At 33.4% G+C, this 16716-nt stretch overlaps 1 protein-coding gene across 1 annotated transcript; it reads left to right on the top strand.

Moving 5' to 3' along the window:
* Positions 1–3853: 3853 nt before the first annotated feature.
* LOC140021319 (uncharacterized) lies at positions 3854–5583 on the top strand. Its single transcript, XM_072072082.1, has 2 exons — positions 3854–3956; positions 4940–5583. The coding sequence occupies exons 1-2, from the start codon at positions 3854–3856 to the stop codon at positions 5581–5583; spliced, it is 747 nt and encodes a 248-aa protein (XP_071928183.1).
* The last annotated feature ends 11133 nt before the right edge of the window (positions 5584–16716 follow it).

The raw sequence follows: 16716 nt of genomic DNA, 5'->3' as shown, positions 1-16716 counted from the left end.
TTTGGATAACATTTTTGTCTTAATCATCTGATTACCTGTCACATGCAGGGCTAAGCTAATGATATGCCATTGGAACTTGGAAGGATTCAACATAATTAAAGATAAATATGACATTAATGTCAATCTAATGCAGAGTCCACAAATTCAAACTGGTGCTAGGGCATATGATGAAGTATAGGATGATGACAATTTTATGGATGGAACATGGATTGAAAATTTCAGTTTCAAGACAAACTGAGAATTCACGGGACAAATAAAATCATATGTAAATTTTGTTCATTTTTTCTTCTTTTTATAGCTATACAAATTCAACAGAGAGCAGGTCCAAATTGCGAGTACAAAATTGTCATACCATCGTGACTCGCATAGAAACTATCAGTGATCGAATACGGTTAACAAGCAACTAAGCCTAGCTCCCTGGCCACCAGGGAGGGATTTAAGTCCTTCCTTGGGCTGTAGATGGCGGGTTCAAATCCCACCAGTAGCAAAAAAAATCCATGGCACCGTCTTTGGTCTCGTCAGGTTTGTACACCTACTAATTCCTAACACACAAACCTCCTTAGACTCCCTCTTCCTATAGATTAGGATAGAATAACAAAATACTACATTATCATCGTTGGATAATTGACAACTATGCAAAATTTGAATTTGAAAATTAACTTTGGCACACATGTCATGAATCCAACGAAGATAGTGTATACACCGTCAGTGTAGGAAAGATTTACTCTTACATTAATGGTAACAACAATATCGATGAAAAGTTGCACCATTCAAGCCATGAATCAAAACAATTAATGAATAAAGTAGGTTATATTCACTGATGATAAAAGTACATTAAATAAGGACATTTTAGAGAGGTTAAAAGTTAACTATATTTTTTAACTGGAAAGTAGAATATAATTTGGGACGGATAAAAAAAGAAAAACAAGAATATCAAAATGGAAAGGAGAGAATAGTATTTAGACAAATTCTCATCAAGGGTTTTGCGTGTCATTATCAGCAACAATTAGAACTCAATTTTAACTCACTAATTGTACATTATGTAGGCAAAAGTATAAGGTTCTTTGAACTCGACTTATTTTTAACAAGTAATGGAGGCACAAACAATTAGTAAGACCTTAGTTATACAAGGCCACTTTTACAAAAAGCCGAAGTTAACATGCTTACTGGCAGTGCATGTTTCACCTCCTTCTTTTGGATTAGACTATTTAACACTGGAAGTAAGGACAGCTCTGTTTGAAAAGGGAAAACTAAAATAACTAGGAAAAAAGAATATATAATTAAGGGTATTTCTCAACACATTTAATATTCACATAACCTAGTATATATGTATACATACTAACAATTATTATCTTCTCTTGTATTTTTATACTTTTCCTAGTTAATATTGTTTGCCCTCCCTTTGTATTTATTTACTTTTCCTAATTAATCTTATATTTTAAAAAAATGACACATAACATGTATCTTAACGGTTGCCCTATAGACAAACCCCATAATGAACTTCATTTACCTTAAAAGGGAAAGCAGATTTGTGATTAAATAACAGGAGGATTTAAATAACGAGAGGAAAAAATTGGGGAAAATACCGGTTTTCATCCCCAAACTTTGGGCACAAGACACATTTCGTCCCTCATCTTTCGGGCATGACACATTTGGTGTCTGAATTAACAATTTTTGACCAAATGTCATCCTCAGATGGCAATTTAGCCAACCTTTAACGGAACCGGTTACGTGAAAATCACGTGACCGTTAAGTAAATGTGGCTATCTCAAGCAAAATCAGGTGGAAAATGACGTTGTCTTCACTTTCCCTTTTTCTTTCACTTCAACAACTTCCTCTGCAAATTTCCAAAACTAAGCTCCTACTGCAAATTTCTCTGAGAGTAAACTCCCTCTTCCAATTATAAATATATAATTATAATTATATAATACATATAAATATTACTTATACTAATATTTTATATAATTATAATGTATATTAGATACTAAATTTAATCATTATATAACATTATATTCATAATAATAAATATAAATATAATTTATTAATTTATTAATATTATATACACATATATATTATAAGGGATAATTTCAGAAACCTCCCCTGAATTAGCTTATGGAAAAATGGGAAAATGGATAATTTATGGAGGAAAGCCATAAAGAACTGGTGTTTTATTGGAGAACGGGTTTATTTTTATTTTATCCGACAAATAAATTTGTTTATGAAAAAATGGGTACTCTATTCTTATAATGGGGGAAAGCCATAAAGAGCTGGGGCTATTGAAAAACGGGTTTATTTTTATTTTATCCGATAAATAAATTTGTTTATGGGAATATGGGTACTCTGTTCTTATAATGGAGGAAAGCCATAAAGAGCTAGTCTTTTATGAGAAAGTGATACTTTACAAAAAGTGACCGCGATTTGGTTTATGAAATTATCCTAAAAAAAATTTAGAATGAATTTGTTTATTTAATTAAATAATTATAATATATATTTATATAATACATTATACAATTATACTAATATTATTATAAAATATATAATTATAACTATATAATATATATAAATATTAATTATACTAATATACTATATGATTATAAAGTATATTATATATTAATTATAATTTTTAGTAAATATTAGTATATTTATAATAATAAATATAATTATAATTATTTAATATATTATTACTATATACACATATATATTATAAATATATGCACATACAATATACATTTATAAATATATTATAGTTATTATAGTTATTACCCTAAACATATTATAGTTATTAGGGTATTAGGGTATAGTTATTATAGTTATTATAGTTATTACCCTAAATATGTTATAGTTATTAGGGTATATACCCTAATAATATATTTATATATATTTATAAATGTACATTATATGTGCATATATTTAAATATATATGCGTATATAGTAATAATATATTATATAATTATATTTATATTTATTATTATAAATATACAAATATATACTAAAAATTATAATTAATATATAATATACTTTATACTCATATAATATATTAGTATAATTATATAATGCATTATATAAATATATATAAAAATTATTTAATTAAATAAACAAATTCATTCTAAATTTTTTTGGATAATTTCATAAACCAAATCGCGGTCACTTTCTGTAAAGTATCACTTTCTCATAAAAGACCAGCTCTTTATGACTTTTCTCCATTATAAGAATAGAGTACCCATTTTCCCATAAACAAATTTATTTATTGGATAAAATAAAAATAAACCCGTTTTTCAATAGCCCCAGCTCTTTATGGCTTTCCTCCATTATAAGAATAGAGTACCTATTTTTTCATAAACAAATTTATTTATCTGATAAAATAAAAATAAACCCGTTCTCCAATAAAACACCAGCTCTTTATGGTTTTCCTCCATAAATTATCCATTTTCCCATTTTTCCATAAGCTAATTCAGGGGGGGTTTCTGAAATTATCCCTTATAATATATATGTGTATATAATATTAATAAATTATATAATTGTATTTATATTTATTATTATGAATATAATGTTATATAATGATTAAATTTAATATCTAATATACATTATAATTATATAAAATATTAGTATAAGTAATATTTATATGTATTATATAATTATAATTATATATTTCTAATTGGAAGAGGGGGTTTACTCTCGGAGAAATTTGCAGTTGGAGCGTAGTCTTGGAAATTTGCAGAGGAAGTTGTTGAAGTGAAAGAAAAAGGTAAAGTGAAGACAACGTCATTTTCCACCTGATTTTGCTTCGGATAGCCACATTTACTTAAATCACGTGACCGGTTCCGTTAAAGGTTGGCTAAATTGCCGTCTGAGGATGACATTTGGTCAAAAATTGTTAATTCAGACACCAAATATGTCATGCCCGAAAGATGAGGGACGAAATGTGTCTTGTGTCCAAAGTTTGGGGATGAAAACCGGTATTTTCCCAAAAAATGGGCCAATCTATTAGAAGTTTCATCTTGGACCTAGTATCCATTTGGACAAACAAAACCCCACTTTATATTCCCCCTTGGGCGTTCAAATGGAGCTCTCTTACTGGGCCAGTCCAAAATAAAATCGACAATTACCTTATAATGGCAAAAGTATTAAGTTACACACTGAGAATCCCATATCTATCGAAAACTAGTCCCTAGCCCAAATAGTTGTAGTGTTCGTTTTGAAATCGAATTTGTGACTGAGTAAAAAATGGAAGGATTTAAATGACAAGGCATAAAACTAGGACACTTAGCTTATTATGGCAATAATATTTCTAGGTGATACTTAGAATCCTCAATGAACTGAAACCGAGATCCTAGCCTAAATTGTAGTGCTTTACTTTCAAAATTGCCCTTTTAAGTCTCTCTACGGATTGAATCGGCTCATAAAACCTAGCACAGTCACATAAACTTTGAAACAAGAATTTCTTCAAAACAATATACGAAAGAAAAGAAAAGTTCTAGGGAGTGAGTTTAACATTGAGAGAGGAAGATGGCAGAACTCCCAATTGAGATAGTGACTGACGTACTATCAAGGCTTCATTTGAAAGCCCTCTTCAGATGCAAGTGTGTCTGCAAGACATGGTGCAACTTATTATCGGATTCTTGGTTCGTGAAATTGTGGGAAACTAAGTGGAGAAAACCTGTTTCTTTTACATACAAGATTTAGCATGTTCCCGTGATGGAAATCGCTGTACCTCCAATTTACATCCGCAGATGAAGAAGGTCGTAGCATTGTGCAAGAATTCACTAAGGAAGGAAAATACTATACGGGTGGAGGAAAACACTATACGGGTGGAGGACTAAACATGGTGTTGGACCCCTGCAACGGGCTACTGTGTATTTACAAAATAAACTTTTTAGGGGGGATAATTTGGCCTTTTTATTTATGTAATCCTATAACTCACCAATTTGTAATCTCCCAGAGTGCTCTCCACAAACATGGGGTCATGCAATTGGTTTTGGACATGTACCTTCTACGGGAGAGAACAAAGTTGTGAGAATATTCACTGCAGAATTTGTGCACGGAGATGACATAGACGGTGATTTCGGTTGTGAAATCTTTAGCATTAAACGTGAAGGCAATTATTATTCATCATCAGATTCTTGGAGAGTCATTAATCGATCCAAATGCCCATATCCAATTCGTAGTACCGCTGTGTTTGTTAATGGACGTCTTCACTGGGTAGTCAATAATGACTGTCCTTTTCCACCAGATCATGATAATGCCATAATTTTCTTCAATTTGGCTAGTGAAATTTTTGGGTATGTCCCCCATCCTCTAGATTACCAGCATGAACAAGAAAGTTCCATTTATGTGTTGGATTTGGCAGGTACCCTTAGCCTACTTGAGTTTGAAGGGTATCAAAATCTGATTCGACTATGGATGCTTGACGATTATGACAAAGGTGTCTGGACCGAAACACATTACATCATGTTAGACCCTCTGCCTTGGGAAGATGACATAAGCTTTAAATTTATGGTGGGCAGGGAATTATTGATGGCACCTTGGCATTGTAAATACAGACTCTACTACGACATTGACACGCGAACTTTTAGAAGAGTTTAAAAGCCTGAGCCTGCAGGATCTCATGGGTGGACTTTTGGATACTACTGGGAAAGCTACGAAGATCTGATGGAAAATCACAAAGTACTAGCATTATGTTAGGAATCTTGGTATTCTTTTTGTTTTTTTTTCCCTAGTTTATCTGCTTCTGCTTGTACTTTTTTTTTCCTCCTTTATGAGGATAGCAATACACTTTTGCCTTGTTTAATATATATTTCAATTCTAGTGTTCAATAATATTTTTTCCAATTTACTTACAAATCATAGAGACATGAGTTGAGTTTTCTAGCTAGCCGCAACATAGGTAAATTCCTTGTGGTTTTTCATGCATCCACATCACACCCTCCCCCCTACCTTTCAAGTTTTCAAAATAACTACATAACTCCCTATGATTTTGGCACTCCAAAAATTTATGTGATGGAATCATAATATCCACTTAATCCTATAATTCTCTTACTCTTCCTTTTTTTTGGATAAATTTTTTTGTGGGGGGGGGGTTTGAATTCATAATTTCTTATTTATAATTTCTCCTATCTTACCACTCAACCCAACTCTTTCCCCTTCCCCCCAGTTATTAACAGCAATCAATAACAAATAAATAAATCAACTAACATTGTTGTTTATATTGTCAGGATCAAGCGCTTACCATTGCACCAAACCACGCTCGGCCAGTATGAGGGTCTGCACCCCTGGGTGCCACGGGCTGGGCGGTTAGTCCCGTCGAACCGGGATCTGAGGGATGTTGCTGATTAGGCCAACAATCCCTCCCCCAGCAACAGCCAGGGAGATTCGAACTCGCGACCTCGCTCTGATACCACTTGTCAGGATCAAGCGCTTACCATTGCACCAAACCACGCTCGGCCAGCATGAGGGTCTGCACCCCTGGGTGCCACGGGCTGGGCGGTTAGTCCCGTCGAACCGGGATCTGAGGGATGTTGCTGATTAGGCCAACATATATATATATATATATTTTTTCTTGCAAAACAACTTGTGAACTTTTCTTTCTTTCATCATTTATATCGTCGAAATTAGACCTCTTTATTTGTGTGACCCTATACTTGGTTTTGGATATGTATTTCCCACAGGAAGGCATGCAGTGGTGACAATATTTACTACAAAATCTACGTATGGAGACGATGTAAAAGATGATTTCGGTTGTGAAATCTTCGACATTTGACATGAAGGTGATAATTATTCACCATCAGATTCTTGAATCCCGGTGCCCGTATCCCATTTGAAATTACGCTGTTTTTGCTGATGGATGTCTTCATTAGGTAATCAATAGTGAGTGTCCTTCTCCACACCTTGATAATATGTCCTTTGATTTGGCAAGTGAGACTTTTGGCTATTTCCCTCATCCATCAGATTACGAACATGAAAACTTGATACCCTTTATTCTGCTGGATTTGGGAGGTTGGTTGAGCCTAATTAATTGTGAAAGTGCGGATCATCTGATCCAACTGTGGATGCTTAAAAATTATGAGAAGGGCATTTGGACCAAAACACATAACATCATCTTAGAGCCGAGGGATAAACATATTATTCCTAGATTTATGGTGGGCAGGGAACTTTTGCAAGTGTTGAACAACCTAAGCCTGCAGCATGTGATCGGCGGAGCTTTGGTTACTACTGGGAGAGCTATGGAGAGCTGATGAAAAATTACAAAGTGTTGGCACTATGTTAGAACTCTTGAAATTTTTGGTTTATTTTTTTAGTTTATGGACTTGGGTTTGGGGATTAAGACAGTTTCAAGTGTTACTTTTTTGATAACAATAAAACCAATTCAAGAAAATATCTAAATGTAGGGGATAGTAAATATGTGTGTGCGCATTCATATAACAAGTTAGGTGCGATTTAGGATTCTTAACAGGTAAAAATCCAAGCAATATAAATAGTTTAATTCTCCAATAAAATTAACTGTTGATCCTAACCATTGGGAGCTGATAATTCAACATAGAGTTGATGTTTATAATAGATTCTAACATCTTATTCAACATAAAGGTTCATTTGCCCTTCTGGCTACCACGTGAACTCGAGAAGTAGCCTTCAGTGATTGTTTTCTATGGTTTAGAATTTTATGCAAACTCAAGAAAATCAAGGAAATACTTAAACTAAAAAAATTATTTGAAACAAGAAATAAATTAATACTTAAATGTATTATTCCATTATTGATCCAAATTTTAGAGTTGACAGCCAAAGTTTTTATCTATCTTTAGAAACCCAACATCCCTTCTTCATTTGCTGGCCTTCTCCTTAGGATGCAGCTCAGAAAAGTAGCCCTTAGGATCGTTCTCAAAGCCCGTCCTTGATATATATGCTCCATCACCACCAGGAGCCTTAATGATCAGATCATTGTTGCCACCTTTGTTAGTCCCACCATCAGCTCCTGCTGCACCTGCTCCAGTTTCTTTGCCGCCACCACCAGCTCGGGCAACTGCTCCAGTTTCTTTGCTGCCACTTTTGTTATCCATCTCAAATGCCCTTCAACCTTAATCGCTAAAAGAATAGTGGTAGTAGTATCAGATATAATAATGTTGATGCTGATATATACTTCGGTTAGAAGATGAGGGGGATTTATATGGGCATAATTTGATTAGGATGGATTTAATCGCTGCACTTGAAATGATAAATTTTTCTTGTGAATTTAACTGTCAAATGCATAACTGCATGGGGAGACTACTTCGACTACACTGATTTTTTAGCGTATGACATTCAATTCAAGTAATTTGTCCTCAGTTTTCAAGTTATTGGGGGTCATAATGAAACCTCAGAATTATGAACGCCATTCCCTTGTAGTTTTATGTTCAAATTAGTAATAGTCCAACAACAAATTTGAAAAACGGATTACAGATCGTTAGGGAATTTATATGTAAGGGAAAAAAAATCTTATTTTCTAGCATCCTTAATATTTACAAAAGATTCTACTTCACTTGTCTCAGGTCATAGTCTTCTGTCTTTCAGAATCATTACAAATTTTATTATATTTTTCTGGTAGTCTTTTGTGGCAGAGGCCCTCCATAGGACCCAAAACCAAAAAAAAAAAAAAAAAAAATCGGTGCAATTTAATCTTAAAAGTTTCTCTTCGAATTTTCAATGAGATCATTTTGCCCAAAAAGGTGAAATATTGTAAAACATCTAATTATTGCTACAGGGGCAAAGAAAAGATTTTCTGTATAATGGAAACCTACCAAAAGAAAAATTTTGAAGTTCAACAGAGTGTAATCAAGAAATAAGTAAATTAATCTTGGAGATTAATATATCAGAATCTATGCGCAGTTTCATTTCCTGCAAATTTACTACTAAACACTAGTATTGAAATTTCTTCATAGACAAAAGAAAGATAATAATAAAGCATTATCAAAGACAATTTGAACACGAATTAAGACACCGTTTTTCATCTTACTTTCTTCCCTTTCCACATGGAAAGACAACTAAGTTCAGGTAGCGTGTACAAATGATAGTGCAAAGATCTGAAATGCCTGGTTATTTAATTGGGAAATTTCTAAGTGATAAATTTAATTCTTTGCATTATTTTCAGCAAAGAAAAAAACCTCACTATTTTTGGTACTCTAATAATATGCCACTAAATCCATGGTGCAAATCTCTTGTACCATACATTTATTTATTTTAGTAGGAACGGTACAAAAGTAATAGAAGATGATTTTTATTTAGGACTGTAAATAAATCAAATCACTCTCGAACTTGTCAGATCAAAGCTCAACTTGAACTTGATGTTGCCGAGTTCAATCAACATCAGCTCAAATCGAGTGCAACCCTACCAAATTGAGCTATCAAACTCGATTCAAACATTGAGAAGTTTCATTCGTTAGTTCGCAAGTTGACTCAATGTTATATATATATATATATATATATATATATATATATATATATGTGTGTGTGTGTGTGTATATATGTAAATATATATAAATATATCTCTAATATTTTTATTATTTATTAAGAAAAATAAATATTTTATTCATTTTTAAAAAATAAAATAATTATTTTTTTAAAGCTTCAATAGGCTCGAATTCGAACTCGACTAGACTCGAATTTGAGGTCGATCTCGAGATCGAATTTGAGTTTGATAAAATTGAGTTGAGTGTATATGTATATATGTATGTATGTATATGCGCGTGCACACACACACATACTTGACCAGTAAATTCTTACACAACACGATCTTTTTATTTGCAGATGTAAATCTGACGGTACAGAGATTTCTATCACGGGAAAATGGTACATCTTCTATGTAAGAGAAACGAAGTTCTTTTCTCCATTAGTCTCCCGCAATTTCATGAACCAAGAATTCGATAATAAGTTTGCACCCTGTCTTGCAGACACACTAGCAATTGGAGATGGTTTTGAAAGGAACCCTTGATAGTATACCACTCAACAATATATTTCCTAACGTTTCCGTAAAAAAAAAAAAAAATGTATACCACTCAGCACCTCAATTGGTAGTTCTGCCATTTCTACAGTTTCGAAGATTATTCTTGCTTTAAAGTATACAGTGAGGGCTCTAGAGTTTTATGAGTCAATAAATAGTGATACTCAAAGGACAATTTAAAAAGAAAACCACTACAATTTTTGGGCTAGGATCTCGTTTTCAATTGACAGAGGATTCTGAGCTTCACTTAGAAATATTACCATTATAAGGTAAATGCCCCAATTTTTTCCTTGTCATTTGAATCCTTCTGTTATTTAATAACAAATGCGATTTCAATTGAAGGTACACTACTAGTCTACAATTACTATTTGGGCTTGGGACTGGGTTTCGATTAATATAGGGTTCTGAGTATCACTTAATAATATTGCCATTATAAAGTAAATGTGGAAAAAATTTAGGGCAAATTACTCTTTACCCTCCTGTGGTATAGCTAATTTTCACATAATCTCCTATAATTTTGAAAGTTATATATAACTCCCTCACAATTTGGATTAAAGTGTCAAAGTAACGGAACCTATTAAAATATCAAAATTACCCTTATTTAAAAACTAAAATGGCTGAAATGACCAAAATATATAAACATAATATGCATGACACTCTAACCCTGTATGATTTTATATTTTACCATATAGTTTAGTGTTTTACCATATAACCTCCTTCTGGTCAATATATATACATAATCCCACTGTGCTTAATAAATAATTTTCAACTTTAAATAAAGTTACTTTGACTGACTCCATTATGGATTGCAAATTTCGTCATTTTGACACTTTAATCTAAACTATATGAGGATTATGTATAGCTTTTAAAATTATAGGGGGTTATGTAAATAAACACTAAACCACAAGGGGTTAAAGTATAATTTGCCCAAAAATTTATTTTGGATCAGTACAAAAAGAGAGCTCTGTTGGGACCATAGTTATTAAACCCGGCCCGGCCCGATGGTCGAACCGGTTAAACCGGTGGACCGGTCATTGGACCGGGCCGGATTTGGAATCAGATCGTTTGTGCAAAGAGACCGTTGACTTAGTCAACGATCCGGCGGTCGAACCGGATTAAACCGGAAACCCGGCCGGTTTTGGCCGGTTTTGTCACTAACCGAATTTTGTGGAAAAATTATATTGCTGTTGCTGGAACTCGAACTTCGGACCTTTACCCCAACACTATCGCCTACTTACCACCAAACTACTTCCAAATATGATGATATGGTAGCTTTATTATGGTATATAAATGTTTTTTCAATTCTATCTTTTTTTCTCTAAAACAAATTTATTTGGAATCCTTTAATAAAAATTTATTACCCTCCAAACTCTATAAGTTATAAAATGGATTTCAAAAATAACATATTACATAATTCATTTAAAGACAAATATTATTTTTAATAATTTTTTACACTTAAAATTCATAAATAAGCTAGATAATTACACTAAATATAGATAAAATTTTACACTTGAAGTTTGGTATATTAATAAATAACTTTATATTTGATTGATTCTTATATGAATTAATTATTTTATAACAAATTAAATTAAATGAGCTTTTGTTACAGCATTATTTATTACAATTTATATCATATATCTTATATAAATAATTATAAAATATAATATTTAAATATATGTAGTGACCCACCGGTTCAACCACTCACCCACCGGTTAAACCAGTAACCCGTTGACCCACCTCCTTCGCCGGGTTCCTTCCCGGGTTGGGTTTAATAACTATGGTTGGGACACACAAGGTGAAATGTGATTTGGCAAGTAGGGCTTTTTATACGTCCAAATGGTCTTGTGTGTACAAATGGATACCAGGCCCAAGACAAAAATTTTGGTGGAAGTGCCAATTTTTTTCCCTGTCATTTGAATCCTTTGTTATTTAATCACATATCTGCTTTCATTTTTTAAGTTAAATAAATTTCACTATGTCTTTTTTCCCTTTAATCACATATCTGCTATTTCTCTGTGTAGAATCACGCAGCAATTTCTTTAGCCAAATTTGTAGTCCTGCATTAAAAACTAGTTCTAATTAAGAACCACACTACTGATGTTGTCCTTACAATGGCAACAAAGTAACAAGAAGCTAGACTAGATTTGAACCAAAGTTACTGGAAACACTTTTTATCCTTTTTCTTAATGTTTTTCCAAATATAGCGCATCCTATAGACACTTCATCAGCTGCAGTTGCTGCAGAAAACACTAAGTACAAAGCATCAAGCTTGAAACCATAACATTGACCCAAAAAAAAAGTGCATTACCTTAAATGGCTAAAGCCAAGCTTACTAGCTTCAAACTTCACTAATTATCATCTCCAGATCCCCCTGCTCCACCTTGTCCAATATGGGGAACTATTTATCGCCTTCAAGTCGAATGCTAAACATCTCACAACTGACATGAATTAATGTTTGTATCGCTTTGATACGTGCCTTGCTGGCTAAATACACTCATGTGGAGGGAACATGCCCAATCCAATTGCATGACCACATGTTTGTTGAGAGCCCTCTGGGAGGGTTACAAGTTTGTGAACGTTATATAGATAAAGAGGCCTAGTTTCTCTTTTTGTAGGCATATACAAGGCCATTGCAAATGGCCAACATGATGTAACATCCCATGCAATATTTACCTTAGTGAATTCTTGCACAATACTAGCTACATCCTTCTTTATCTACGAATGTAAATTGAAGGGTGCAGCTACTGCTATCACGAGCACATGCTACATGTTCTACGTAAAAGAAATGAAGCTCTTTTGTGCATTTAATCTCCCGAAATTCCACAAACCAAGAATCTGATAATAAGTTGCACCATGTCTTGCAGCCATGGTTCGAAGTCTCGGCCGAGACCGAGACGACTCGGCCGAGTTGTCACCGTCTCGGCCCCTACCGATACGATACCGTGACGAAACGATACCGAGATACTTGACTCACCGAGAAATCGGCCGAGACGTCACCGCGACGGATTGACTCGACCGAGTCACACCGAGTCATTCTGAGTTATCCCGAGTCAAGACGAGAAATCGGTCGAGTTACACCGTGACGGATTGACTCGGCCATTTCTTTTGCTATTTTTTATTATTTTTGTTTAGCATACTTTTTTTATATTATTAACAATTTTTAGAATATTAAATACTTTAAAATTTGCGTCTCACCGAGACCGCGACCGATATGCCAAGACCGATGTGGAACATTCCGGGCCGTGACCGTGACCGCGACCGCGACTTTGAACCATGCTTGCAGCTCCTCTCCTTCAAACCCAACCATTCTTTAGAGTGGTAGCCATCATTGACAGAAGCACAGATATTTTGAGGGAAATCAAATTCAATGAGGATAGGGAGAGGAGCTGGAAAAAGCTTTTGATGCAGAGGGTGGTCTAGGAAAAGGAATGCAGAAAGGGAAATCAAAATGAGAAAAACATTAAATTGCCAAGGGCCTTGTTTTCCATGTATATAAGAATCTATCCAAACTGCGAAATTTGAAAGCTAATAGTCAGCAGGAGAATCTCTCCACATCAAAATAGTACCTATCGAACTTAATGTTTCTTCCCAAGCTGATTAATCAACAACTGGAACTGTTCTTTATATACTAGCGCGCATGCAAAGCGAAAAACAGAGCAAACTAATCTACTGGTCATTCTCTAGCTATTCACACCGCAAACTTCTTGTCACAGGACAAGCTGGAGTAGGGTGTAGCAGTCACGGTGTCGTTATATTCATTTAACATAATTAGTTGTAAACTATGTCGTTTTTACTTATTTAGCAGAATTAGTGATGTCGCGCCCCATTTTTTGCGATGAAAATAAATATTTATAAAAGATGTGATTTTTTTTTTAAAAATAAGTGAAAAATGACCTAGAATGGGACTTCAAAGAATGCGACAGTTTGGATCCAAAATTTAGTTTAAAAGAATTTTTTAAGAAAAAGAGGAGTCGTCACTTGGTATTGAGTTTGAGTGTACCAAGTCACCCAAAAATATTTTTTGACAAAAATAAAATAAAACCCTTTTCGACAACTCCAGGTTTTTAAAAAACAAGAGAAAATGAGTTCGAGAGTCACGGTTGAAGAAAGAGAAGGCAAATGTACGATTAACTCAAATCTAAGACACCTTTTCAATCTAATCTAAGCTAGTTGCAAGATTTAGTAAAAAATTTTCTAATCTAACCCTTAAAATTTATCACGTTTGGATGTTTCCTACATGAATACACATCTAAATTTATAAAAATGTTGAGAGGGGCAAAATGTCCATTCAAGGGTTTAATTGATACCAATCGCATTAATTGTGAAGGCCAAAATAATTTCTCGAAGGGGTCACGAGTATGCGAATGATGAAATTAAAAAAAAAAGTTCAATTATATATATAGGTATAAGTGGCCAAAGAATAGGGAATGCAATATAATGGGTATGGAAGGCAAAAATTCGTGACATAATTTTCTTATACAGAGATTAATGGGATATTTAAACTAAAACGTTATAATCACCCATTTCCCATATTTGAAAAATAATTCTCCTAACATCAACAAGCAAATGAACTAACTTATTTTACAATTTTTTAAATGAGATGCAATTCTAAATGATATGATTAACACATATAGAGGATAGAGGATAATATAATAGGAAATATCATGCAAATGAGAAAAGATCATAAAAATAAAAATATGCATGAGAATGTAATGGATATCATATAAAAGATGAATCTAACGCGTGAACGATCTACGGGTTTAGCGTTGGACTAGCCCATTTCTAAAGAACCTTACTAGCGTTGGACTTGCAAGTAGGTGGAGGGAGAAACCACAACTAGCATTGGACTGGTGTGGTGACGTCATGCATTCATAATACACAGTAAAACAAATAAAACATAAATTAAAACAAATAAATACATGAGAGCACGTAACACGTAACACGTAAACATAATATTTAGATGCAAAAATCCTAAGAAAAGCGAATAAAACATATAACACATAAGCCACATAAACACAGAACCTACCTATTATAGCAGGGAGTTTAACTACAACCTAAAAAGGAAAAATATAATAAAATAAACCTAACTATCCTAACTATTACAATATGGGACCTAATTACAATCTAAAGTGAAAAAAATATAATAAAACAAATCTAGTTATCCTATCTATTACATTTTTGAGATATTTAAATGCTTCTCAAATAATTATAAAAATTAACTAAACAAATATAAGAAAATTTGTATGAACATTTTAAATCAAATAAATAAAACATATAAAAATATATAAACACATAGGAGCACATAAGAACACTTAATTTACATTGAAATAATAATAATAGGGGTACCTCCCTTTTGAAATGGTGACTAAATGGAGCGAAATTACCCTATTTATACTCAAAATGAGCAAAAGAATCATGGCACCAATTTAATTGAAAAAATAATAATAATGATAAAAATACTAATTCAAATTAATATGTCAAATATAAAGAAACTTAAGAACATCTAAAAATGACAAGTTAAATATATTCAAAAGTAACATAATTAGCTATTAAAGAAAAGAAACAATCATAATAAAAAGAGTCAAAATTCACTAAGGACTAAATTGCAAAAAGTGAAAAACTTTTGGGGTTAAAAATATGATTTTTTTCAAAATTTAGGGGCCAAAATTAAATAAAGATAAAGTTTAAGGACCAAAGTGAAATTAATTTAAGGACCTAAGTGAAAGAAATTTAAAATATTCTGAGCCACAGTAAAGTTATTCCAAAATACAGGGACTAATATGCAATTTCACTAGCGGATCTTCTTAAGACAACAGGCCACTGGGTCATTCTCTATTTTTTTGCGGGCCAAAGGCCATCTGACCCATAAAAAACCCAATGTTAAAAGATACGGGCCAACCCGCTAAATTTACTAAGCTAAGCCTGGTGAAAAGGGATTGGGTTTGAACCACAAGTCCGAATACAAGTCCAACTGAACCCAACACAAAAGATAACTCTTGGCCCAATCGAAAATAAAACATTAGCCCAACACTTTTTCTTTTCTTTATTTTCTTTCCTTTCTTTTCCTTCTCTACTTCTTTCTCTCGTTTCTTCTTATTCCTTCTACGGTAGGGTAAAGCTTCGGCGGTCATGGCAGCCGTGCCGGATAATTTTTTATTTCTTGATTTTCTTTTTTGTTTGTTTGTTTGTTTGTTTGTTTGTGTTTTGTTTTTTCTTTTCCTAAAACAAATCTGCAAAAATAAGAAAAATACACAGTAAAATGCCATAAAATAAATAACTCATTAAATAGAAAAAATTCAAGAAAACATTAAAAATTGTCAAAAATTGGGTGTCTACAAGTGATACGGTGTCGTTTTTCATAATTATCGCGTCGCAAGGTTGTTAGAACGAATCTTCAGGAGTTAGTCCATGCAGCATTCGGTGTCGCTAATAATTATGGCCAGGTACGGTGTCGGTATTGGACCACTCCACGTGACCAAAGAAAACTCACTTGTACCAACATTCATGCATTGCATTGCATGTATTAGATAGTGGATTCTGTACCGAGAAAAAGTAAATTTTAGGTGATACTTCTTTTCTCTCCTGCTAACCATCTATCATGGCTGCTAGCCAGCGACCTAATTTTCTTTACGATCTCTTCCAAGTGGGGGACTACGTGAGAAATCTCTCAAGTTTTTTCGCCCAAAAGACGGTGCATATGAGTGACGGAAACGGACTACTAATTCCCGAGGAGGCTAAAGTGTTTCTCAC

This window comes from Coffea arabica, chromosome 11e, assembly GCF_036785885.1.
Source record: "Coffea arabica cultivar ET-39 chromosome 11e, Coffea Arabica ET-39 HiFi, whole genome shotgun sequence".
Taxonomy (NCBI): domain Eukaryota; kingdom Viridiplantae; phylum Streptophyta; class Magnoliopsida; order Gentianales; family Rubiaceae; genus Coffea; species Coffea arabica.
The sequence above is the reverse complement of the archived record's forward strand: the minus strand, read 5'-3'. Positions and strand labels throughout refer to the sequence as shown.

Excerpts from the sequence above, each read along its gene's own strand:
- LOC140021319 (XM_072072082.1), top strand. The coding sequence starts at position 3,854 with ATGACATTTGGTCAAAAATTGTTAATTCAGACACCAAATATGTCATGC. Across the intron at positions 3,957-4,939 it reads AAGTTTGGGGATGAAAACCG|AGTGCTCTCCACAAACATGG; the intron begins GTATTTTCCCAA and ends GTAATCTCCCAG.